The sequence below is a fragment of the Alternaria ethzedia genome (genome assembly GCF_023757985.1).
Source record: "Alternaria ethzedia strain BMP 0044 chromosome Unknown scaffold_10, whole genome shotgun sequence".
In the NCBI taxonomy this organism is placed as follows: domain Eukaryota; kingdom Fungi; phylum Ascomycota; class Dothideomycetes; order Pleosporales; family Pleosporaceae; genus Alternaria; species Alternaria ethzedia.
In genome coordinates, this window is record NW_026056203.1 from 88013 (window position 1) to 112832 (window position 24820).

The following is a 24820-nucleotide window of genomic DNA, read 5'->3' on the forward strand; positions in this document are numbered from 1 at the left end:
ACAAGATAGTTGCTCAACGCTCTAGGGCTGAACTTGGGTGAGGTGATCAGCCATCCCCGCGCTCCACTAAACGACTCCGCTGAGGCCCGTGCGGCTTGCATCAAATCGATCCAGGCCCCGTGACACGTGGGCACCCATAAACGGCCATCACGTTGGGATGATTCCCGTCCATCACACAATCAACAATGGCTTCTACATCTGAAGAAGACAGAGCGGTGCAACTTGCGGACAAGGCAAGTGAGAGCACCAAGTCTGGCGATTTAACCGCTGCAGCCCGGTACCTGCGTGAAGCTAGTACGATCGCACCCGAGCATCCGCGGATCAAAGAGGCATGGCTTGCACTGAAAGAAGAGGAGGGAAAGAGCGAGCTACTGGGCCACTGTCGAGCCTGGGTCCGCAGCAAAGACGAACACGATGGCGAAAAGGCACTCAAAGCAATCCGGACCCATGGCCTGAAGCAAGATGAAGCGGAACAAGCAATGGCCATCCTCTTTGACTTCAAAGGCGAAGACGACGTCTTAGATCAGGTCTCAGGCGAACTACTCCAGAACCCTGGAGCCCAGATGTGGGTCGCCAAAGCCATCCGCGAGCAGCCGACACGCATCTACTACGAGATGTTCGAGCGGGGCGACGACTCCATCGACGGCTTACTCAAAGTCTGTCTCAACCGGACGGTGTGGCCCGACGACGAATCATTCAAGACGGGGCATAGGGATATCTTCATGCTCAGTTTGGCGATGATGATGGAGGAGGCGCTTGAGCATCCTGAGCGTGCGATGAAGGGGATTGCGCAACTGCTTGCTCATTACGCGGAACATCTTAAGGGCATTATCGATGCGGACAGTTTCGATGTTATCCTCACGTCGCTGGATATTCGACTTCCTGCTAGTCTGCGTAGTCAGGCTACTCTGGCCAGCATCAAGTTGTTTGAGCTTGCGCCGGAGACTGCTAGCGAGTTGATCTCGAAGTTTGTCACGCACAGGACGAAGAAGGGGGAGGCGAACGATCTGGTCATCGCTTTTTCGGCGGCTGCAGCTATCTTTCCGGTCGCTGTCACTGCTGCTGCTGCGCTCTTCCTCACGGATGGCTTTGTCAGCACGTTGGTGTCAAGAGTCCAGAGCAAGAAGTCGCACAACCTTGAGCAGGCCACTCTAGAGTTAATCAGCGCTGCCTGTGTCGACAAGAACTGTCGAGAGGCGATCAGCAAAAACTGCCGAGAATGGCTGGAGGACGTGGTCGCAGAAAGCCAGAACAAGAAGCGTGCCAACTTAGCCGCGCTTGTCCTCGTCAAGCTAGGCGAAGAGCAACCGTCAGAGGATGCACCAAGAATCGTGAGGGCAGAAAAGGTAGACCAAAGCGACCTAATCGCCAGCTTCAAGTCAATGGTCATAGGCGGCGACACATCCTCAAAGCAAGACTCAGTCGAAGGACTCGCCTACGCCTCGCTCCAACCCAAAGTACGAGAGGATCTTTCCAAGTCGCCAAAGTTCCTCAAACGCCTTATCGAAACCATGAGCGACCCCTCCTCACCCAAGAACATCGTATTCGGCGGCCTCACCATCTTCGTCAACATCACACAATACCTGCCCCTACAATCCGAAGAGGAAAAGCGCATGGCACAACTCAAAGCCTACGCCAACGTGCAAAAGCCATCGACCCCCCACGTCCTCCTCAACGACGAAGACGTTGCCATACGCTGCAAACGCGTACTTGACGCAGGCGTCGTCCCCCTTCTAGTGCAAGTCTGCAAAAAAGGCTCCCCATCCATCCTCACCCAAAGCAGTCTAATCTTGCTCGCCCTCTCCAAAGACACAAAGTCCCGCGGCACCATGGCACAACAAGGCGCGGTCAAACTGCTCATCCAGATCTACGACCACATCTCCTCCACAAACGACCTCTCAACAACCGGCACCACGCCCTTCCCCCCCGCCGCCCTCCCCACAACAGCCCAAGCCCTCTCCCGGCTCCTCATCAGCATAAACCCGTCCCACGCTTTCAACGCCGCACTACCCAGCGCATCAGCCATCCGCCCCCTCCTCAGCCAACTCACACGGACAGAGTCTACGACCTGGCAACTGCACGCCTTTGAAGCGCTCCTCGCACTCACGAACCTCGCTTCTCTGGATAGGAATACGCAGGACCATATCATCCGCCAGTCTTTCGACACGGTGGTTGATGATTTGTTGCTTAGTTCAAACACGATGATTCGGCGTGCGGCTACGGAGTTGCTGTGTAACCTCATGGCTTCACCTGTTTGCATCTCCAACTTTGCGGATGGATCGCCGCGGGCGAAACATAGACTCCATCTTCTGCTTGCTATGACGGACGTCGACGACGCTGCAACACGATCAGCGGCTGGAGGTGCGCTAGCGATGTTGCTGAGTGTGGATCTTGCGGTTCTCGAGTTTCTAAAGCAGGATAAGAGTGTGGAGTGGCTTGTGGGGTTGTGCAAAGACGAGGATGAGGGGATTAGATATCGGGGGATTGTTTGTCTAAGGAGTGTGGTGGATGTTGAGGAGGGGGTGGAGGTTTGTAAGAAGAAGGGTGTGGTGGAGGAGTTGAAGGGGGTTTTGCAGGGGAGTAGGAGTCAGGAGGTGCTGGGTGTGGGGGTGGAGACTATGAAGATATTGTTGGGGCAGTAGGTTGGGGTGTGTGATGGAAAGATGCGATGACTGCAAAAGAATGCTTACACATCCGAAGTCCATTGTGAGAAGACTCGAAGCTTGAGCGCGAAGCCCGGAAGACTCAAAAGAATGCCATTTGTAATTTCTTAGTCAAGAAGATATTCGTGTTCTTCGGGGTTCTCACGCTACGGGAACTCAGCCCGCTTCTTCCCGTTCATCGGTCTTCCCAGCTTTATCGTTCTATTGCAGAGGCCACTCGCTCCGCATGGCTACAAGAGGTCTTGTCGCATCCGCATGCTCATTTGGTAGCGAGATACTTGTTCTAGTTGCATGCATTGCGATGACTGTGAGTGGCTCGTCATCCAAGGGTCCTCACTGATGCGTACCGTGGTCGCTTCTAGTTTCTAGTCATACTCGCTCTGCGAACCACGTCTCTCTGCATCTATGTGACTCACAATCTGATGTTGCCCACATCACTTTATTTTATTCTGAGAGGTAGCAACATCGCCGTAAACCTAAACTTGAATATTATCTGACACTACAACACCACAGATTTGCATACTTACCTAACACTATCCGCCATCGAAACTTTGTCATGGCCCACCAGCGAGAGCACAAGATGCCCAAATTGAAGAAGAAACAGAAACGGGGGCTTCAGGCGCGAGAAGCGTTGTTCAGTTTTGAAATAGAACAAGAAGAAGAGATGTTGGAGATAGAGCATTACGACTCATCAAGCGACTCAGAATCATCAGAAACTGATGTTGATGCGCCCATGGACGTCCTAAACCTTGCTAGGTTTGCGTCACCAGCTACCACCGAGACGAAAATGTGGTTATCTCTGACTGCCTACATCCAACTCAACAAGTTACTAGGGGCAGCAAAGAGAGCGAGCGATCATCATTTCGATACATGGTCGAACGCAAAGACATTGGAGAGGACGTATGAAATGGCACAGGACGAATGGGAGAAAGCAATCGAGCAACAGTACCAAACCTGGCACATCGACATCACCAACAAGCTTAGCGCAGAGATCGACGCCCATTCCTTCTCTACACGACAATGGCAGATAAACGAAGAGCATGGAAACATATTGAAGTCCGATACACTGTCTTTGATAGTGCAAGCCGAGACAGCTACCGCCAACCTCAGAAAGCTACTGGTCATACTGCGAGACTTCAAAAATCAGATGAAAGGAGAATACATCAATGCATATGAGCATACCGATGCCACTGATTTGGCGTATATCAACTCCATGATCCAGCGCTTGACTAAGCCCTACCAGTCACCACAAGTCCATAAGTCATGGTACAAAGGCCCCGACGGCCGCGATGTCGATGCGCCAGAGAGGTTTGACAAAGACGTCAGTGAATACTATGGCAGCAACATCACTGATCGTTTTGAATCGTTCGTCGGTGGATTCTGGTGCCCTATCGCGCGGCAACAGTCACAAGCACATCCGTGGCCACATGACAGCCAGGCTGTCCATCTAGTGCACTACAACACGGGCGATCACGTTTGCGATTACATCTTCGGCAAAACAGACAGTACATACGGCCACTTGATGGAACCATCCAACGGCCTCTTGCTTTACCGTGATTTCAAGGGTATGCTCAACAGAGCTCAGATCATCATCGTTCCTGCCCGCATAGGCGATACCGACCCCGAGACCGGCAAGACAGTAAAAGAAACGGATAAGGAACCGTATAAGATACGAGTGCTAGACCCAGAGTTGAGGAATAGGGATCGCAACTGGGAACAAAAGGAATGGCCTGTCGCCTACACACAGCTCGACGGAAGGATTCTGGAATTTGCAAACGACAACCGGCCGAAGAAAATGTACCTATGGTATCGTGCCGTCATGAATATTGCGGTGCGACATAGACTCCAGGCGCCCGGCTGGGAGGGAGATGTAGAAGCCCTAGGACAGAACTCATGGTGCGCGCCCGGTGAATCGCTCCGGCGATCTACTATGACTGCGATTCTAAAGCACGTTGGCTTCATCGATGACCCCGAGCCTATCTTCGCGCTAGGACCCACATTGAAGGGCCCCCCCGAGGAAGCTACAAACGATAGATCCATCGCCGATCGAGTGGCCATGATACTGGATACAACGCATACAAGCTGGCTTAAATCCCGTCGCAGTGCTTTCGCGAGTATGCATGCAGGGAAAGAGGTGGAGATCGATTGGGAAGACGAGGCGCAGGAGCAACACCATAAATTTGCGTCGCGCAAGTTGTGTTTAGACGCGGGTTTTGTGTGAGAAGACGTTGGGTAACTGTGGGAATATAGATAGCTTTGATCTGAATTAAACGAGTACTACTTCAAACTCCTGCCAAATTGCGTATAAAACGGGGTATAACTTCTAAAAGATGCCAACAAACACATACTCCGATACCGCAATGCCGACAGACTCCCTGTGAATGCGCGCCTTGCTCATTCTCCTCCCACCATCTCAACCCAAAACCAGAACCTCATCCTTACGTCGCACCCCCAACAGCAATCTTCTTCTTCACGGCCCTCATCTCCCTAACCGTGCCCTCCTTCCCCAGCCCCCTCCCCACCTCAACAACAATCATCCTAACAAAATCCTTGCTGAGCCAATAACTGCTATGTGCACCCAGCATAGTCAGATACTGTATCTCCAGCGGCCCACCACCATACTTCATATAATAATCAATCTGACCATTATCATTAAGCAAATACGCTCTCTTCTCAGCGATTTCCTCGCGCGTGAAATTGTGCGTTTCGAGCTCGACGTTGCTGGGTAGGCGGATAGTGGTGGGTCTGTCGTTTGCGGCGTTGTTGGCGGAGGAGGTGGACGAGCGGAAGGGGTTAAGCGAGGCGAAGTAGGAGGTTGAGGCGGAGGGGATGGTGGTTTGTTTGAGCATTGAGGCGTAGACGACGTCGACGGTGGGGTTTATGCGGCAGGCGACGGGGTCGTAGGGGTTGATGATGTTGTAGATGTTGTCCACGGCGAGGCAACCATATGTGCCTTGCTCGCCGGCGATACCGGGGGCGGCGTAGGAGTCGGCGCCGGGCTTCTCTTTGTCGCGGCGAGGGAGTAGGTTTGCGTTTTTCATGAGGAGGAAGAGGCCGACAGGGCTGCCGCAGACGAAGAGGTCGGTTGTGTTGAATATGAATTGGTCTTGGGGTAGGTCGGCTTCGGGGAAGGATGGGTCGGTGAATTGGGGATCGACGTAGGTCGGTTGTTGGCTTAAGATGTCAATTGCCATCACTGAACCGAGCGAATGGGCGATCAGATGTACTCGCCCGTACTCTGCGAACCCAGGGTTGTTCTGACACCACAGGCGGTAGATCCGGTTCGCCTCTGTTATGCAAGCTGATATCATCTTGGGGTTGTGCATCGGTGAGAGGTAGTATGGGATGTCGAGCATGACATCGCTAACAATACCACGCACAGACGGCAGCGTATCGGGTGTGATGTCTTTGAGGGTGTATTTGTTCGCAGATGGGTCTTCAAGCTCGGGAGCCTCGGTGTTATCGACGTCAAGGGATACGCGGTGTCGCCAATTAACCTGCCTTGTGTTAGTACATTGATCGAGAATCACTGCAATGATGACTTACTGGCAGACACATGACACCTCCCATATCTTTTCGCAGGTGCCGCTTGACATCCGGAGTCCCAAGCTCGACGTTCATCTCTCTTCGAAAGGCGTTCATCGCGTGCGTGAAATGAAACGTCTCCATTCTTTCCGACAACTTCTGGCCAATACCATGTATGACCAACACCAGGTCTGACACCTTCGGTCGTTCTGACTGCGCGAGGTCGGGGTCCGACTTCTGCCTTCGATACTGTGGCGCGCCGCCTTGCGATGACGAGACACCTTCGCGTGCTGCTTGTGCCTTTGGCGAATTCTTGTTCGGATGTAGCTTGTCCCAGGCGGCCTGGTCGAAACCGCGCACTACGTGGACGCCGATAGCTCTGCCCTTGCGGATGTAGTTCGCCAATGGTCGTCGCCCGTAGTAGTCCGATGGCTGGAGAGCTGGCTTGAGGATGAAAGCTTCCTTGTCGTTAGAGTATATCACACCCGCTTTCAGGTACAGGCGCTTCCTTCCGTCGGCACCGTACTCCAGATCTCCCGCTGCTTTGTGATCTGGTCCCTCTGGACCTGTCGAGATGTCGATCAAGTCGCAGGCATTCTCCACGGTTTCTTTGCGCTCCTTCTCCGGATCATCATCCTCTTCGGGGAGGGTGCTTTGAACGAGACCTGCTGTTTGCATCATCTGTTGCGAAGTTGACGGCCTGCTCTCTGCTCTCTTTGGCCGTTCAGGCCAGAGGTGGTGTAGTATCTTCATCTCGCCGAATGCACCGACTTCAACAGCGCTGTTGAGCTCGTCCGTCCACGTCTGCGTCCAAGGTCTCAGTTCGATGTACCCAGCTTCGAGCATGTTGGCGACTTCGACCTCGACAGGCATCATGCTGTCCTTGTAGAACCACGTTCCTCGCACTATCTGGGCGACGTCGCTGAGCGGCGACCAGTATATAGGCTCCATGCGTATTGACTCCGTGTCCATGACTACGTGATGCAGTCTTGAGACTCCCACGGGCACCTTCGCGGATGGACCAGGTTTCGGCTTGGAGGATCTTCGCGCAGGCGCCTTGTCTTTGGCCGTCGACAGAGCAGGTTCCATGTCGTCATCCCACTTGTAGCTGTCCACTTCGTGTATAGTCGGTCGATGGCCTCCTTCCATAGGCGCAGGCTTCCACGACTTGGCCAGATTCCCTCTCGATGGGGCTCGGATGAACGGGGTGCCGGTCGTCGCAGGCTCGAGGGGCGATATTGGGCCGGGGTCGTAGGCCTTCAGCGAGCCAGACATGGACTGGCCGTAGCTGCCACCACCCGAGCCGGGTGTCTTCTTGTCCACCAGCTCAGCAGACCTCGAGTACTGCCCTCTGCTCGATGACCGGCCAGACGGAATGTCTCGTCCCTGGATCGAGCCTTCCTCGCTCGAAGCACTAGCGCCTCTCTTCCTCTTCAGCCGCTCCACCGCCGGGTTGGTCGGCGTACCGCGTCCCGTCGCATCTTTCTCCCCAAACTCCTCGGTGTGCTTCAGAATCTTCTTCCGCAGCTCCAGCCATGACTCCTGGATGGCTTCGTTGTCATATTCGGAGAAGGGCCGCGGTGGCACTCTCTTCGCAGTCGAGGTGCCCGTGGGCGGCGGCGGGAGCGGAGACAGCGGGTCGTCTATAGCGAGCGGCGACGTGTAGAAGTAGCGGACGGGTATCGTGGGCGGGGCTTCGGTGTTGTGCAGGACCTCACGAACGTACTGGTTCGCGCGAGACGATAGTGTGGGCTCGTTGCCTGCCATGACGTCTGGCGTGGTTTGGTGTGGGCGTGAGCTGCAACTTTCAAGAGAAGCAGTCGTGGAAGAATCCCATCATATCATGGTGCTAGCGTGTGTTCTTTCCCTCACGTGTTTGTGTGAAGAAGACAGCTGGCATGGACGCGGTGGCAGCCTGAGGATGGGTGTTGTTCCTTGTTGTTCTAGGGCGGTATATTTCCGATCAGCTTTCGGAGCACTGACGCAACCGCCGCGCTAAAACCGACGCGTGCCTCGACATGTGAACAGCCCTCTGTCAGCCGCCTCACCCACCAAACTTATACACAGAACATCCAAGTTTGCGCGAAATTACGCCGAACCATTCGATGTGGCATGTGCTCCAAGCTGTGCACGCAAAGTCCATACCGTTATTTCACAATGCCAACGATTCATAGGCATTAACCCATACTATACATCGTGACCTTACCTGGATTTGGATATGGCACCGCATAAGTATTTTCAAGCAAACTTTCTCATTAACTCTCAAGCAAACTACTACGTTCACAGCAGTCTGATACAGGATTCACACTAGACCACCACCATGTCACTAACGGCCACCATGACCATATCATCAAGAAAGGTACGCAACCAGCGTAACACGCTGTGCGTGTATACCCCCAAACCGCTACCCTCTCCTCAACCTTTCGTAGATTCGCCAAGAAAGCTGGGCAACACGCTGTGCGTATCCACTCCCAAACCGCTACCATCTCCCCATCCCTTGGTAAGCGCCTTCGACGAACCACCAAGAAAGCTAGGCACGTATGCTCCAAAGCCTTCACCACCACCCCCATCATCTCCCGGACCTCTCGTAGGCGTCCTCAACGAGCTCACTGAATACTACGATAGCGAAATTGCGGCGTGGGAAGCCAAATGTAATGAACAACAAGCCTGGCTGGACCAGGCTTCCGAACTCATCGCCGAGTATGAAGAAGAAAGAATTGCTGGGATGGAGCATATCGGCTTCCTGACCAAGTGTCTGTACGCGAACGAAAGAGCCCTGACCCAGTGTTTATACGCTATAACGGTAATAGTAACGGTACTGCTGGTACGCTGAAACTACCAAGTAGAGGAAATGTCCGAAGGGAGAAGATATCCAAAGTCACTACTGCTGTTACCGTTGGGCAATATCTCAACCCGAGAATAGCTAAAACAGTGGAACGCGACCTTGACAGTTAGTAGGTGAATGCCTATACCGCGCTACCGGAGACGACGCGCTTTTTCTCTCTGGCACCGCCAAAGGAGCCAAGTATTGCGAAACTGCGCATACAGCAGAGGAGCATCTCGGCCACCGGGTTGTGGATGAGCTGAGATCACGACAGGTTCGTGGCCAGCTCCGAGACACGATTGTCGTGGTCTTCGAGACTAAGGCTGTAGAAGGGGAAAGGTGATGACCAGGAGACGAGGTCTCGGGTGAAAGAAGTCCAGTCTGGTGGTACATGGGCGGGCCCATATATGTAACACTTTGGAGACTAGAGTAAGGGCTGAGCCCAGGGAAGGTACGAAGGTATCGTCGGACTAGTATGAGATATAACTTGGATTGCCTCAGGCGAAGATAAATATGACGATTCATGATGATATAAATTATGGGTATCTTTGTTACTCGCACACGTACTTTTGCCTCCAACTCCCAACTCCCAAATACATAAAAAAAAAACCTCATCTCACCTCCTCATCTGATTCCGCCATCCCAGCCCCGCCGCCCCTCTCGCGGCTAACCACTGATTCTCCGCCTTTCCACCCCATCTCCCAAGCAACGCTCCAACATCTACCTCCAACTCCCTCCACAGCGCCTGCTCCACCTCCACCCTGAACTCCTTATCTTGACCATGACTCCCCAGTAGCACAATCTTGCCCGGCGGCACACCCAATCCGGCAACAGCGTGAACAACAGCTTCCTGCAGCTTCGCCCAGAACTTTGCGCGGGGGGCGTCGTAGACGGGGAGACTCCACCAACCGAGATCGTTTCGCGCGACGTAGTTGATCATGTGGGAGTGTGGGGTTGGTGTTTTGGTCTTGGTGGGGGAGCAGCTGGTTTCGTGCATGCTTGCGCTGAAGGAACTGGAGTCGAAGGCCAGAACGAGGATGTGTTGATGTTGGTGGGGGAGTGTTGCGGAAGCGCATGTTGCGTGTTCTAATCCGGCGTGTGTGGCATATGCTTCCGAGTATATCGAAGGGGTATCCTCCGATAGAGCGAGGCCGGCTGATAGTAAAGCGTTTTCAAAGTCCTTCTCATGGGATCCGTAGAAAGGGAATGTGACGGCCGATGTGATATTTGTGATTGGGTGTTTGAGTTTATTTTCGAGGGTTGCGTGGACTTTTGATAGGAATTCTGTGAGGATTCTGCTGTCGTTTGGAGAATTTGATGAAGTGTGTGGTGTCATCCACCGCGACATTAGGTCTATGTATTCGGCATCTCCGGGGATTTGGGCCACGTCGATTGTTGTGCCGTTTGCGTACCGCGCAGCTGCTACTGCTTGTGATGTTGTGAAATGGACGCCGATGCTGGGAGGCGCATCAAGTGCTTCCGCGCTAGTGTGTTTGTCGAGGGGTTCTTCGACAATGGGTATTTGGTGGTGGTATCGTACAGCTCGTGCACTAGCCAAAGGCACAAGCAGAAGAAGAGCGAAGAGTTTCATTTTGAAGTCGTGAGATGAAGATTGTTTACAAAGAAAGAAGAGAGCGTAAGGAACCCGGCTACAATAAAGAGCGGACCCGAGTATTCGTAGGATCAGGTGCAGAAAGAAAGGATGGCACAGCGTGAAAGAGCGACGGTGGTGAGTAAGAAGTGGTGGGTGAAGAAGCGGCAACGACAACGGCGGTACGCTCGTCGTCCCCTCACTCCATCAACGGGGCGACTCCCGACGCCTTATAGGAGTCGTCCAAAGACATCCGATCGTACCGTCAAGGCAAAGAGGATCCGAGGTTCTGGTCAGGGACTTGTGGATCCGCCCACTGTTCCGTGGGCACTAGGGGTATACGAGCTAGCCCGGCGTGCGATCGGTCCAACCTAATGGCTTCAAAGAACCCCTCTCCGGGTCCCATGCAGGACAAAAAACGCGTTCCGGGGTCTCGGTCACCGTCTCTTGACCCCTCCGTTGGCACTCAGCATCTCGGACAGCGAGCGAGCGTGGGCGCGTAACAGCTGTTGTGAAGCTGTTGGAAGCGCGCGGTGGCCCAGGTGTCAGTCGGCAAGGGACCGAAAATAGAAACTCGCCCAGACCCGGCACGCTCGGCACTACTAGAAGCTTGTCCTACCCCTCTCTCGTACTTTTCGCTCCTAGCTATGCGCAGAACAAGACTCGGGCGAGCCTTGGCACATGTATTGATTGCTCATATCTTCTCCGCAAACGGTTCGAGGTCGAGTCAACTACCTGCCGTCTCATCGCGTGCGCGATTGCGATACGAAGGGGCGCTAGAGGACCCTGACATGCGCGTGATACTCGCGTTATACGGAGCAGATACGCTGCATCAAGATTTTTGTATAACATTAGGTGCAGGTATCGTGAGTCTAGGTGCCTCTTATGAGTAAAATCGAGGAGCGTGGTAAGGCCCAACGTCTGCTCGAGCATGTGCAGGAAAGGTTCTTCGCAACTATCGATAGGCGTCCTGCCGTTACTGCCACCATTGTGTGGCGCATGTTAAACCCGACAGCGGGACGCGTTCCGTTAGCTGCTCTCACGCGTCGTTCAAAGCAGAAGGTACAAAGGAGCTCATTCCGTCTGAGCCGTACTGACTATTGAAAGCGCGAAAAGGATACGACCGGTGAACTTCATGCAATGTGCAGAGGTCATGCTTCAACATTGACACACCCTGAAAGCAGACGTTCACGTTAACCTAGTACTACGCAGGGTGCTCATCTTCAGGAGTTCATGTCTAGAGAGTTCTCTCCTTTGAATGAACCTGATAACTCGAGAGGAGCACGTAAGCAAAGCGCATCAACATTTCTTCTTCCTCAAGATCCTCGCAAGCGAAGATACCCAATGAAAAAAAAAATAGTCGCGCCAGCCAGAAGTAGTGCAAGATACTGGCGGCACCGTAACCTCGAGGTATGAGCGAGCTCAGGGACCTTGTGGTCGAACTACAAAAATAAGAGTAATGGATGATCCGCCAGTAGCGGAATCATAGTTATTACACTATGAAGAACAGATACTACACTTTGATCTAAGCCAGATTGGCAAAGAGAGCTGGTGAGCAGCTGAGGGACGGGGGATGGGGGGGTTTATATAGACGATGAGGGTGGGTCGTGCGGAGTTAGGCGGGCGCACGTGAGACTGCTGCCTGGCCGGGGGGTTGCACTGCTGCGCACGTGTTGCGCTGTTGCCTACACTTGCACATGTGGGAACTCACAGCTCGGGAGCGTGTCGCTTGCTTGTTGCCGTCTTTGCTGGTACAGAGGAAAAGGTATGACAGCGAGTCTGGATGGAATGTCTTATGTATACGACGGGAAAGGAACCGACAGCGACGCACCTCAAAGCTACCACGATCATTCCGCATCTCAAAGTGACATCAACAGCCAGCGCAAACTACAACCATGTCCCAGTCTGAGTCAAAGGCTCATGCTTTTCTTCGTCGACAAAGGGCCTAGGCAGAGATCAAACTCTACCCAGATAGTTCGATACGTCATTCACGGTCGGCATGCTTCCGCCACTCTTCTCACTACCGGAATAACCATGTATACCCCGGCATGCCCCACTGTCCACACGTCCTATCTCCGCGTCTACATTCCCATCCTCCAACAGAGTAATCGGGTACTCGTCATGCTCATCTCCAATCTTGTTCCTCAGCTTAGAGCCCCCACCGATAGTTGCAGGATGGCTCACTTCGTCCGAAGGGCTGACTCTGTTGGCAGACCACAAACGGGTAGGAGATATCAGTCTGAGGAGCGGGCGGAGAGTCATGATGCAGCAGTTGATGATGGCTACAGCAGGCTCGGCGACGGACCAGAAAGCCGCGTCGGTCATTGCGTAGGGCAAATTTTTAGTGTTGCCTGCGGTATGAAGGAGGTCGAAGATAACGACGATACGAAGGATGGAAATGGCCGTAACACTACGATTCAGATTAGCTGACATGAGCTAGGCAAGCAACTCCAAGAGTTTCGTACAGTAGACCTATTGCAAAGATCGCCACCAAGCCGATCTTGGCACCACGAGTCATTTGTAGTTTCCGGATGAATGGTATGGGCAACAGGATGATGATCAGATCGGTTATCATGTTGAAGATGCCAGTCGCAACGAATGCCGTGCTGTGTTTGTGATCCGGGCAGTACTTTTTGGCCAAAAGAGGGTTCCAGTTCGCTTCGAGAGGCGTACACAAAAGAAAAGTCGCAAGCATGCTACCGAGCCAGTACGCTACGACCAAGCCCATGCATGTCCAAACCCAGATACGATGTTCCTTTAGTGTGAAAAAGCGTAGGTAGAACAAAAGGTAGGATAGCTTGACGCTGGAGACGGCGGCGTAGTACACAGCTTGGAAAGCTATGAGCAGCTTAGCTAGAAAGATGCTGTTGGCAATGGGTAGTTCTTTGGTCTGGTATCCCATCCCGTAATTCGCATCTGTGATGTGCATTGCGAGCATGCCTGCGTTGCTGGTTAGTGTCCCGGTCCAACGGTATGGTATCGCATCGCATGGGCGATGCGCCCTGACCGGCTTGTACGTACCGATAGTGAATATCAGTGAAACCACTGCGGCAAAGTCATCCCACCTACAGCTTTGTCAGATCATGTGACCTTTGGCAGACATTGTCACTCCTCACATACCATATCTTAGTCCCGCAGATTCGCCTCGTGATGAACCGCAACACAACGAGTATGGTAGCAAAACCGACGAGGGAGATGTTCGCAGCCAAGTGCCTTGTGACGAGATCGGAGTGGAAGATGTTCGTTTTCGTCAATGGATCAAAGGGTAGCATGTTGGCAAACGAATATGGTGTTCTAGATAGTCTTGGGAAGATACGGGACGAGATGCTGTTATTTGAGAACTGATTGTTGTTTGATATAGCAGAATCATCTCGCCCCCGCATGCGTTCAATAACCCGACAGGGTAGATGGTGTGGTTGGAAAACGCCATGGCGTTGGCTCAAACCATTCGCAATGTGGCGAGCGTAATGGCATACTACCTCATACGGCCCCGAGGGGCTATGCGCAAGGCAGAGAATCTGTCGCTGCGCAGTTTATGCGACATATCCCCATGCTTATGTCAAACAACAAGATCTTTTACGGAGGTGGATGCACGTCAGGATTCAATAAGCAGGTGTATTTTTCTGAGAGACAAGAGACGAATCGCTATCGAGCTACGATAGCGATTGTCGGGTGTATATGCCTAGGTCGAGTCAGCTCGGGCTTGTTTAGGCTAGGGTAGAAAGCTTGTCCTGAGAGGACTGCATTTCGCATATTAGTTGACAGCCCCATTCAGCTGGCAATCTCATGTCAGCTTACAGTTTCAAGCTTGCCTACTCCATGCTTTCATGACGTCTTTCCCTGCGGAGCGGTCTGTTCAGCGAATTGTACGATCAATAATAATAGGACGGGCATTCTGCAGAGAGTTGTGTCACCAAAGGCCACCGGAATTGCACCAAGCACTGTTGTCGAAAAGGCTGTGAAGGGTGCGTTGCGGCATTGGTTGAAGACCATGCCCCGCAGTCGCGCACGCGAGCGGTACCGTAACATTCGTCGGATCTTGCGTGCAATCTTGAAGCTTCGTCAAAGAAAGTCGTGCGGGTCTTTATTGTGCGGATGTAATTACATTGTGTTGCCAGGTAGATGCAGCGGTACCTAGATGCGTGGAATGAAAAGTGAGCCGCTTGCTATCGCGTCGACTAAACACGAGAACATAGTAACTGGAGCACTTCTGCTTTGGCTAGAGACGTTTTGAGGCTGCAGTGGAGCGCGGGCGGGACCGGGTGCTGAGCCTGCAAAGCTTTCCGGCTCCGCGCCCTCACCTGGAGGGATACTAGCCGCGTCTTTCGCGCTCTGTCTGCTATTATCAAGCAAGCAGGTGGATATTTTGCGAGTTCGCAACAAGATAGGCGCTCGGCATACCGTTGAGGACCCGCATACCCCGGCCCGCAGCCTTAGTGCCCCCCAATCATCGCTTGCCGTCTGCCGAGGGAGCAGCCGCCCGTTGCGTGTTGAGACCACGATGAATCCAGATCAATAGTCCTTTCTCTTTTGAGAAGGTCGTCAGTCCTATGGCGGGACAGTCGCTTAGGCTTTCGCTTTGTACTGCGATGGTCGCACAGCGTCTCCCTTGTGCCACCATAAGCACACAGATTTACCAATAGACAGCATGCACATCGGTTGCGTTACATCTATCGATGCGCTTTCCACGAGAGAGCCCGACTTCATCGTCATTGGCGGCGGTATCGGCGGGTTGGTGGTTGCCAATCGCCTGAGCGAGGATGCAGACAAGAGCGTGCTATTGATCGAAGCTGGCGCCAACCGACAAGGAGACCCCAAGATCGACACTGTTGGTATACTATCAACGCTTTATGGCGATCCTGACTACGATTGGGACTTCATGTCTGAGCCTCAGGTGAGTCCAGCGGCACGATGCCATGTTGCCGTTAAAGAGAACATCGAACTCAACTGACAATCGGGCTTGTAAGACACGCGTCAACGGTCGCCAGATCCCGCATCCCCGAGGAAAGGTTCTTGGTGGATCTTCAGCCATCAACTTTGGCGCGATCGTATATCCATCAAAGGCTAACTTTGAAGCCTGGGAAGCACTCGGCAATGAGGGTTGGGACGCTGCTGGCATCGCGCCGTACCTTCGCAAGTTCAGTCGCTTCACACCACCGAGTGCGGAAACGAAAGAACTCCTCAACATAGACTACATTAACGAGGAGCTGCATGGAAAAGACGGTCCTGTTCCAGTCACGATTCCGGACGTGTATGGACCGTTCCAGACGTCGTGGGCCAAGACCCTGGACAAGATGGGTTGGTGCAACACGGATGATCCTATTGAAGGCGAGAAGTTGGGTACATTCGCGTGCGGATTGTCCATCGATGCCGAGACGAAGACTCGCGGCTATGCAGCGTCAGCATACTACACTCCAGAAGTTGCGAAGAGACCAAATCTCGAGGTCTTGACGGAGGCATTCGTCGAAAAGATACTGACGAAGGGCATTGACAGCGCTGTAGAGGCAACGGGTGTGAGTGTGCGAACAAAAGATGGGTCGAACCATGACATCGTAGCGAAGAAGGAGGTCATCCTTTCTGCGGGAGCCATTCAATCACCGCAAATCCTTGAGCTTTCCGGAATCGGTCAGAAAGAGCTTCTCAACAAACATCATATACCAATAGTCCTCGATAGTCCTGGTGTCGGTGAGAACCTCCAAGACCATGCCATCTCCGCTCCCTCCTTCGAGATCGCCGACGACCAGTTCTCTGGGGACATCATGCGGGATCCGAATATCGTCCAGGCCGTACTCCAACAATACATGACCACCAAGACCGGCCCGCTCGTCGGTATCCCCATCAGCATGACCATGCTTCCGCTCGTCGACTCCAATGGCCGCATTAGCCACGAAGAAATCGCAAAATTGACAAAAGAATATATCAACGACAAGGAACTGCCACTCTGGAAGAAGAAGCAGTACGAGCAGCTTGGGAAGCAAATCCTAGGCCCCAAGGAAGCAGCAGGATACGCGATGATGCTGCCACTGCAGTTGAACATCTCTTCTGGTGCTACGCAGATGAACGCATTGCTTGCGCCAACTCACCCCAACAACTTCATCACAATAATGGCAGTCAACAATCATCCCTTCTCACGCGGCTTCTGCCACATCCGATCAGCAGATCCGAAGGAAAAGCCCATTCTAGACCCCCAGTATCTTTCTCATCCGCTGGATCTAGAAATCCTCGCCCGGTATACGCAATACATCGAGACCATCGTCAAGACCGAGCCGTTCGCTTCTCTTCTCAAGCCAAGTGGAAGGTTGCCGGAGGGTAAAGAAGCTAAGGATTTGGATACGGCGAAGGAGATCGTCAAAGAGCGATTATTGAGCACGTTTCATCCGACCGGTACATGTGCGATGATGCCGAGGGAGCTGAATGGAGTTGTCGACAGCAGATTGAGGGTATACGGAACAAAGAACCTTAGGGTTGTCGACGCGTCGATCTTCCCGATGGAGACGTTGGGTAATATACAGGCGACGGTGTATGCAGTGGCGGAGAAGGCAGCCGACATCATCAAAGAGGACTGGAAGATGTGATGGCGATATGCAAGTACATCCGTATAAGGAATCGAGATCAGCCTATTCTAGCACTATCATCACATGCCCACGAAGCGCGAAAATGGCTTCTGAACATTGTTAGAGAAAGACATACAGGCGATGTTCTAATTGACTTGCTCGACTTGTTTGTTTTCAGCTCTGCCTACCACGTCGACCAACCACGCTCAACCGCTTGCTGATACGGCTCGAGCGTGATGTTTTGCGTATCGCCGTTGGAAAGGTAATACATATCCTCACCCGCATGCTGCGGGCCAACACCATATTCTTCACCCTTTTGAAATGCTCGTAGATCGACTCGATTTGGCGGAAGTACACCATCAACCGCACATTCTTCCATTACTTCCTCGGCCAATACATGAAGCTTTTCTTCAGGGAGAGGATCGAAGCTTATACCGCGTGCAGGCTGCTTGTCTGTGCTCCAGTTGGCTCCTTGGTAGCTGTAGAGACGTCCTTGTAGCCAATCGCAATTTTCGTATTGTATGTAACTCGGTACGAAGCCAGGTAGACTACCGCTGGGGATGATGGATGTCTCATAGTGTATAATCTGGCTCGAATAGTCGCCTCTGTGGCGTTTCTCCTCGAGATAGTGGGCGATGCAGGCTTTGTCGCATTCTTCAACCGCTGCACCGGGCATAGGCAGGAAATGTAATTCCAGACGGTAGGGACATCCATAGGCAAAGTACGGGGTGTCTCGGATGAGAGCTTCGAGAAGTTCGACCGGCTGTACATTCCCTGGGTTGACGTCTTGGTGAGTGAAATAGACGTGGAAACTATAGAGCGGTGGAAGTGGACATGTTTGTCTGCCTCTGAACACCATGAGCGCCTCTTTGCCAGCATGGTCGGTAAATGGAAGAACGTGTATCTTGACGCGATGTATGCGACCCATTTTCCCCAATCCTCCGCTCATGGTCGCGCTGTTTTCGTCTCTCTTTAAGATTGAGCGGGTTGTTGCAGGCTGAGGAGACTGATTCACGAACGGGATGGGAAGGCGCGTTGGTGCCTAGTCGCGGCGACGCCAGCGCACGTGCAGGACCAAGGCTAGCCGGATTCATCAGCCAAGCTAGCGGGAGGCATCTCAGGTTATGTCTGATCACGTCTCGGTTGTACGTGAGTGTGTTCAGGTGTGATGTGCGCGACCTTCCGCACTGTTTCAGTAGTTACGCAATTTGCCTGTGGAGAGGACGCTTCTTGGTGGCTGGCTTTCGTCATGACTCCGCACGCACACGGAAGGAACTGCGGAGACTGCATCGAGACATGACTGATCGTGCCCTGTCTAGACTGCGCGACGCCGGCGGAGCGGTATAGAGATAAACATCGTAAATGATGGGAAACAGTACCCGTTTTTTGGTGCCGTGATGGCGGACGCGACGCGTCGATGTGAGTGAGGCCGGTGACGCGTGAGGTCGGTGCTTGCGCCCGGGCGGGCAAGCCGTAAAATCCCGTTGGGCTGCATCACGTGTCGAATGGAGCCTTGGCTTTGGGGAGCGGTCAACTTTTGGTTCGCAGCAAAGACTCGAATATCGCAGCAACGCATATAAGCCAGCAGTAGCACGCCATCGTATCTGCTCTCGGTGTATCGCGACTACCGCAGTCTTACTTCTCCCACGACTCCATCCTTACATTAATTCTCCGCGCATCCAAGCCATAGCCGACGAAACAATGGCCGACGGTGAAAATCCCCTACTCATCGACGATATCAGTCAGGCTGACCCGAACAAATATCATCCGTCCGACGTTCTACTCTACAAGTGGTATACCGCCGAGCAAATACGTGGCAGCCCAAACCGTTCAGCACTCTATGCGTCAGCTATTATGCGAGAGACCTCGGGTGAGGTACCACCCCGAGTGCCGTGGCCTCTTCCGTTTCCTCGTCCGCGCGAGCAATTGGAGATTGGTGTCGAAGAGTGGAGAGAATCAAGTCTGCGCATCATCGACCAGCGTATCGCACTCTACGACTCAAAGTCCTCCGGAAAGCGTTCCCCACTTGCGATCCCTCCGGCCATATCGGACAATAGGCATGGCCTCCCCCATCGCGCCTTGGCTATCAAGGAGCTGCTTGAGCAGATACTCCGGTACGCCACGCCAAGCACACAGTACGCTGCATGGAACGTTTCGAAAGGTTGGAGAGATATGGTGAGATACATCCTGCAAACTCAATTCCGTATTCCATATCCGTGCGGACCTGTCGAGTATGGTGACGCTATTCAGCCTGACCTGAACTGGTTGCAACCATCCGACTCCGAGATCGCAAAGTTTCAGGAAGTCGTAGATCAACTGTTGCAGAACTCATATTGCGGGTTGTTCCCCGACTCCTTCTTCACGGCACGGCTGTCGCATGCAGACAAGCTGCCACTGTCGACATTCGATGAATTCGCCGCATTCTGTGAATGTGTTCTCCCAGTAGAGTCTACGGCAGCGCCTCTTTCTCGAGATGATGGACCTTGCTGGATGGATCTTAGTCAATTCGAGGTAAACCCACACTTCACCGACCGGTTTGGGGATAGTCTGCAGCTGTCGGATGGTGGCTACGCTCTTACTATAACGCCTCACCTACAGCGACGTCTGAGAGATCAGGCATTGATGCCAGAGCTGAACGAGCTCGTTCACACCATGTTCCTTACGAATCCCCCATGTAAGGGCTTGGGTATATACGCCTTTGGTCCGGAGACGAGATTCAGAGACTTAGAACTGATTGAAAGAATCCACAACGTGGACGGCATTCGTATTGGAGATCTGTTGCCACGAATCCAGCAGCATCTCTCCGTGGCAATTGAGCGCTGGCGCTATAGATCCCTCTCTATGCGCGAAGTCATTGCGGAAGAGTCGTGGATCTCAATGTCGTCTGACTCGGAGAAACTCTCAAAGTGGACTGAACCTGGCATTCCGCAACTCCTGTTCTTTCTCGAGTCAACGGATCATAATGAATTTGATCCAACGTTCGCACAAGCCCTTTTTCAAACTCGCGATTCCTGGATCGAGCGCGAGGCACAGTGGAAACGACCTATCTGAAGTCTACGTTACCTTCGGACTTGTCAATCTTCGTCTTGGTTTGAATGTACACTGTAACGCAACGGGTTTAATCCGTTCCTCTCATGAGATGTAGGCACCGATAAGATGAGATGAGATGAACAAACCGATGCTGATGACGCGGCGAGTTCATCTTACATGACCTCGTAGTGCGACGACACCTCTCTATAGCCTCAGAAAAACAACCCCAATATTACTCCCACGCTCCCTTCCTTTTAGTGACAAGATTAGCCACACCCACATTAGTCACATTTAGTCGTACACCCACCACATCCCTCATCACACTATGCAGTTTATGTTTCCCTCGTGGCAGCCTCAGCCTACGTGTCTTATTTTCCTTTTCGGTTCGGCGTCCGCGCATCCGAACTCTTGGGGAAGGAAAACAAAGGTGAGAACCCGGAGTCCCCCAACCCCAAGATAGTTGGCACGTCACTATGAGCGCGAGACGAGATTAGAACGGGGGGCTCAATTACCCGGCCGATCTGGTATCGGGTGCAGGATCGGGAAGGGGGTGGTAGATGGAAGTGTAGCATCGCCTCGCACGGACGCTAGAGTGTGGAAGGGGTTGGTGATGAAGGAGTCGGAGTATGTACCCGCACTTCCAGAATGAGTAATCGAATGCGCAGAAGCCACGGTGGGTATCTTCCAAATAGAACACTCAGGAGATATTCGCTGGAAATGTCTGGCTACCCCTTTGGACCCAGTGTACCATCGCGACTAATCAGTCGGCAGATCGAAATAACCGCTGCACTGACGATATGGAGATACTAGAAAGAACTTTAAGACAGCTTCCAGGCAACCAGCACCGTGCTCTCAACCCGGAAGAACTACCGATGGGTGACAACGCGATGAACCGTGAGTAATCGCGGGTACCTGTGCAAAGCATGACGAACGCGATATCAGTGCTCGACTACCGATGTAGTCGCCATGGGACATCGCTGATGAGTGTGGCTTCGTGATCGTCGGCGACATGGGTTGACCAGGGGAGGCGAGATGGCCTGGGAAGATTCGAGACGTTCATCACATCGTATCGTGTAGTTATTCGCTGATATCCCGAAAGGATATGACGAGTCAGCACACTGAAGGACGTGCAGACGCGCATACCCTTCCGCGTGGCACTTGCAAGGAAGAGCCAGAGCATGTCGAGCCGATATAGTTGCCGCCGTCTTCGGGGAATTTCCTAGGTGCTGTATTAAGTTGTAGCTACCTCACTACCAAGATTGCAGTGTGGATCGGACGCGATGGTCGTGACAATTATCGATCACCGTGGATATCATGACCACGCCTCTTGCCGTGATGCATTCCTGTGGACTTGTAACGTCCTTGTTGAGAGCGATAACCCATGCTGAGGACGTTTGTAGGCTTCAACGGTGTGATGCTAGGGCCAATAGCTGGTCAATTGGAAGCCGTCCCGCAGTCGCATATGTAGCCGTTAGGACATGACTGGTTTTGTAATGCTCTGAATCAGTCCAGATATGGCGCAATCAAAACACACTTCCGAGGAGTCAGCAACATGTTGAGCGACGAAAGGGGACATCGATCAGCTTGGACACGTCGTGGACGTCCAATCGTATGCTGTAGCCGGCACCAGACGGGAAAGGGAAGCTTTGTCACTTAGCCGCTGTGGTTAGCGGGTCTCTAATTCGAGGCCGTACCCCACAGCACTGGACCCACGCGGGTACCGAGATAGGGACAGGAGGTAAGCCCGTGTTGTGGGAGTGGTTTTTGGTAGCCAATACTTGGGGAGCTGAAAAGTAAAACCGTTGCCAACGAGCGAGCACGGTGGCCTCTGTATACACGACGTCGTGTGCATGTCGGTAGATGAGATGCATGTGCATGCCTCCAGGGGGTGGAGCACAGCCGCGGAAGGATCATTAGTGTTTTGACGGTGGAAGTACGTAACGGCTGAGTATTCCCAAAGGCCAGGAATTGCTGGCGGGGAAGCGGCTTGGATAGAGTGATCTTTGCAAGGAAGAGGGATGAAGTCTTCACAGGACCGGGATCAGGTTTCCTGAGTGCGGAAGTCAATCGAGGCCTCGTACGTCCAACTCGAAGTTTCTGCGTGGCGCAATAGATGCCGTCTGAGGCGCCCGCATAGGCGTCCCTGGTCTTAATGGGTCTCGTAATGTGGATCGCGTGAGTCTCGAAACAACAGCCTTGTGTACCTGAGGGTAGGTTAGATCGGGGATACCGCTTACTGTGGCTCCTCTGGTCAAAGACACAACGTGCTGATGACACACAGTGGGTAGGTGGTACCGAAGACGCGACGTCACCAAGACAACTAGACAGCGAGAAGACGTCGGCGAGTAGATCAGGTGGAAAAAGACGGCGGGCGGAGTATTGCCAGCCACGAGAGAGCGGAGACAGCAACAGGCGCCGTCAATGTCCCGCATCCGCAAGGCATCGCGCAGAGCGAAGGCGGATCACACTTTGTCGTGATGCGGTGAGGTTATTCGTTGTTGAGATAGACGAGGCCGGGGGTGGCCCCTGCTGCTAGGCGGGCGATCCGAAGGCGCTTCGCCACGACGGGCGAAATCTCAACGCTGGACCCTTCGATCTCTGCTCACGACACGCGACAATCGCGCGATGGTGGGAAAAGCAGCATTGCGGCTTGCCAGAATGCGGTAGTCTAGAGGACGCCGCTGGTCTCCCAAAGTATCGGCTCATATACGGGCCTCCAAATCAGGTTGTCCTGCGGCAAAACGTCCAGACGCCGGATTCGGTACTACTGCTCAGCTACCCCGGCTCCGGGACAGCGATTGGCCATGCGTGGAATGCGACTCTACCCACTGATGAGCCGCAGCAACAACCTGCCTGAACCCAGTCACATTAACGCTCCACAGTCAGCTCCCGGCTACTGGTCACCTATCCACACTGGTCATTTGTACCAGCAAGTCACAGCGCGAGCTGAAGGGACTACCGACGTCTCTGGTACCTGGACCCCTGCGGGCGAAACCGACACCATTCCGTACCCGCAACGGAGCTCCCGTGGTGCACTGCCAATGGTGCTGCGCAGATGAGCTTTCTGTACTCCAGCATACCATGCTTCCCAACGATGGCCAAGCCCCACTGGAAGTCGAGCCTTTGTGCACGGCGCAGCTGGAGCATACGGGTGGAGATCTGGCTCGCCCGGAGTGAAGGTTATATTCCTGTCCATTCCCAGTCCCGTGCTCTTTGGACGCTGGTGACGCTCGTTCCTCAGTCTCATCCTACTATCGATTAACATCGATTAACAAACGTTCACGGCTTTCGAAACACATACGCCATCACCATGAGGTCTCCCCCACCCGAGGTCCTTGCGACATGGCCCAAGCCGAACTACGTCGACCCCGTCACGAGGGGCTCAGGCCTGATGATTGTCGAGTTGACATTATTACCCATCGCTATGATTGTGGTCTTTCTTCGACTGTGGGTACGGATAGCATGGCTCAAGAAGAGCTGGTATGACGACTACCTCATGATCGTGGCAATGGTCTTCAGTATTGGTACGGAACCCGAACTTGTCATGACTTTCATCATCTAACTCCTTCTACAGGCACAACAGTAATCGTCATCATGGCATCCCAACTGTATGGTTGGGATCGCCACGTTTGGGACCTCAAGCCGCACGAGCTGATGGTCGGTAGACAGGTACGACAATGTGCAACCCGTGTCACCACACGCTGATATTGACGGCTTTAGGCTTCCATGGCAGGCCAAACACTGTTCGTCCTGGCCTCTTCCACCGTCAAGATGTCCATCCTCATCTCGTATTTCCGCATCGCGCCAGAGAAGTCGCTCTTCCGCAAGCTCGTCTGGGCAACCTTTGCCCTCGTGTTCGCCGCCTTTGTCGTTTTCCTGGTCGCACTCTGGGTACAATGCATGTAAGTACATCCACGTGATCAACTTAATCCAGTGCTGACAACCACAGCCCAATCTCCAGCTACTGGACACTGCAAGCCGACCACCGCGACTGCATCCCTGAAGGACCGCCACTGGTTGTGCAAAGTGTTCTCAACGTCGTGACCGACTTCATGATCTACGCGCTACCTATTCCCACGCTCTTCGGCCTCTCGTTACCGACCACCCAACGTATCGGTCTCGTCATTCTCTTCTCGGTCGGCGGTGTCATCGTTGTTGCAAGCAGCTTCCGCGCCTACTGGGTCCACTACACACTCTTCGAAACATACGATGCCACGTGGGAGGGATACCAGATTTGGGTCTGGACTGCCATTGAAACAAACGTCGGTGTCATCTGCGGGTGCATTCCAGCGCTCAAGCCTCTGCTCTTCCCGCACCGGGCAAGACAGCAAGGGTCCAAGTACGGCAACAACTCGCAAAACAGCAGAAGGAAGGAGAAGATCACGCCTGTCCTTGACCAAGTCGAGATGGACACACGGAAACTCACGGGCGACGATGAGACGCGGCCCGGGACCGCCATCACCCCGGTCCACTTCCGTGCGCCCTCGGAACGACCGATGAGTGGCGATACCGACGATACCGATAAGAGCCGGTTCGATATCGATATAGAGCAGCAAAAAAGCTTCATGTACTGATCGCGAGGCGCAGTACTTTTCACATTACTTAGTTTAATATGCGCATCCGTTCAGCGAGC

General features: G+C 53.3%; 7 protein-coding genes across 7 annotated transcripts; 5 read left to right on the plus strand and 2 right to left on the minus strand.

Annotated features, from left to right (window-relative positions):
• Positions 1–185: 185 nt before the first annotated feature.
• Positions 186–2642, plus strand: J4E87_004954 (uncharacterized protein; the record flags this gene model as incomplete). Its single annotated transcript, XM_049376571.1, has 1 exon — positions 186–2642. The coding sequence occupies one exon, from the start codon at positions 186–188 to the stop codon at positions 2640–2642; it is 2457 nt and encodes an 818-aa protein (XP_049233427.1).
• A 577-nt stretch (positions 2643–3219) lies between these two features.
• On the plus strand, positions 3220–4884 carry J4E87_004955 (uncharacterized protein; the record flags this gene model as incomplete). Its single annotated transcript, XM_049376572.1, has 1 exon — positions 3220–4884. One exon carries the CDS (start codon positions 3220–3222, stop codon positions 4882–4884), a length of 1665 nt encoding a protein of 554 aa, XP_049233428.1.
• Positions 4885–5101: 217 nt separating this feature from the next.
• Positions 5102–7955, minus strand: J4E87_004956 (uncharacterized protein; the record flags this gene model as incomplete). Its single annotated transcript, XM_049376573.1, has 2 exons — positions 5102–6160; positions 6210–7955. The coding sequence occupies 2 exons, from the start codon at positions 7953–7955 to the stop codon at positions 5102–5104; spliced, it is 2805 nt and encodes a 934-aa protein (XP_049233429.1).
• Positions 7956–9628: 1673 nt separating this feature from the next.
• J4E87_004957 (uncharacterized protein) lies at positions 9629–10603 on the minus strand (the record flags this gene model as incomplete). Its single annotated transcript, XM_049376574.1, has 1 exon — positions 9629–10603. One exon carries the CDS (start codon positions 10601–10603, stop codon positions 9629–9631), a length of 975 nt encoding a protein of 324 aa, XP_049233430.1.
• A 4648-nt stretch (positions 10604–15251) lies between these two features.
• J4E87_004958 (uncharacterized protein) lies at positions 15252–17178 on the plus strand (the record flags this gene model as incomplete). The annotated part of the gene is made up of 2 exons (XM_049376575.1): positions 15252–15497; positions 15571–17178. 2 exons carry the CDS (start codon positions 15252–15254, stop codon positions 17176–17178), a joined length of 1854 nt encoding a protein of 617 aa, XP_049233431.1.
• A 1680-nt stretch (positions 17179–18858) lies between these two features.
• J4E87_004959 (uncharacterized protein) lies at positions 18859–20208 on the plus strand (the record flags this gene model as incomplete). The annotated part of the gene is made up of 1 exon (XM_049376576.1): positions 18859–20208. The coding sequence occupies one exon, from the start codon at positions 18859–18861 to the stop codon at positions 20206–20208; it is 1350 nt and encodes a 449-aa protein (XP_049233432.1).
• A 3289-nt stretch (positions 20209–23497) lies between these two features.
• On the plus strand, positions 23498–24761 carry J4E87_004960 (uncharacterized protein; the record flags this gene model as incomplete). Its single annotated transcript, XM_049376577.1, has 4 exons — positions 23498–23711; positions 23762–23856; positions 23908–24089; positions 24137–24761. The coding sequence occupies 4 exons, from the start codon at positions 23498–23500 to the stop codon at positions 24759–24761; spliced, it is 1116 nt and encodes a 371-aa protein (XP_049233433.1).
• Between the last annotated feature and the right edge of the window lie 59 nt (positions 24762–24820).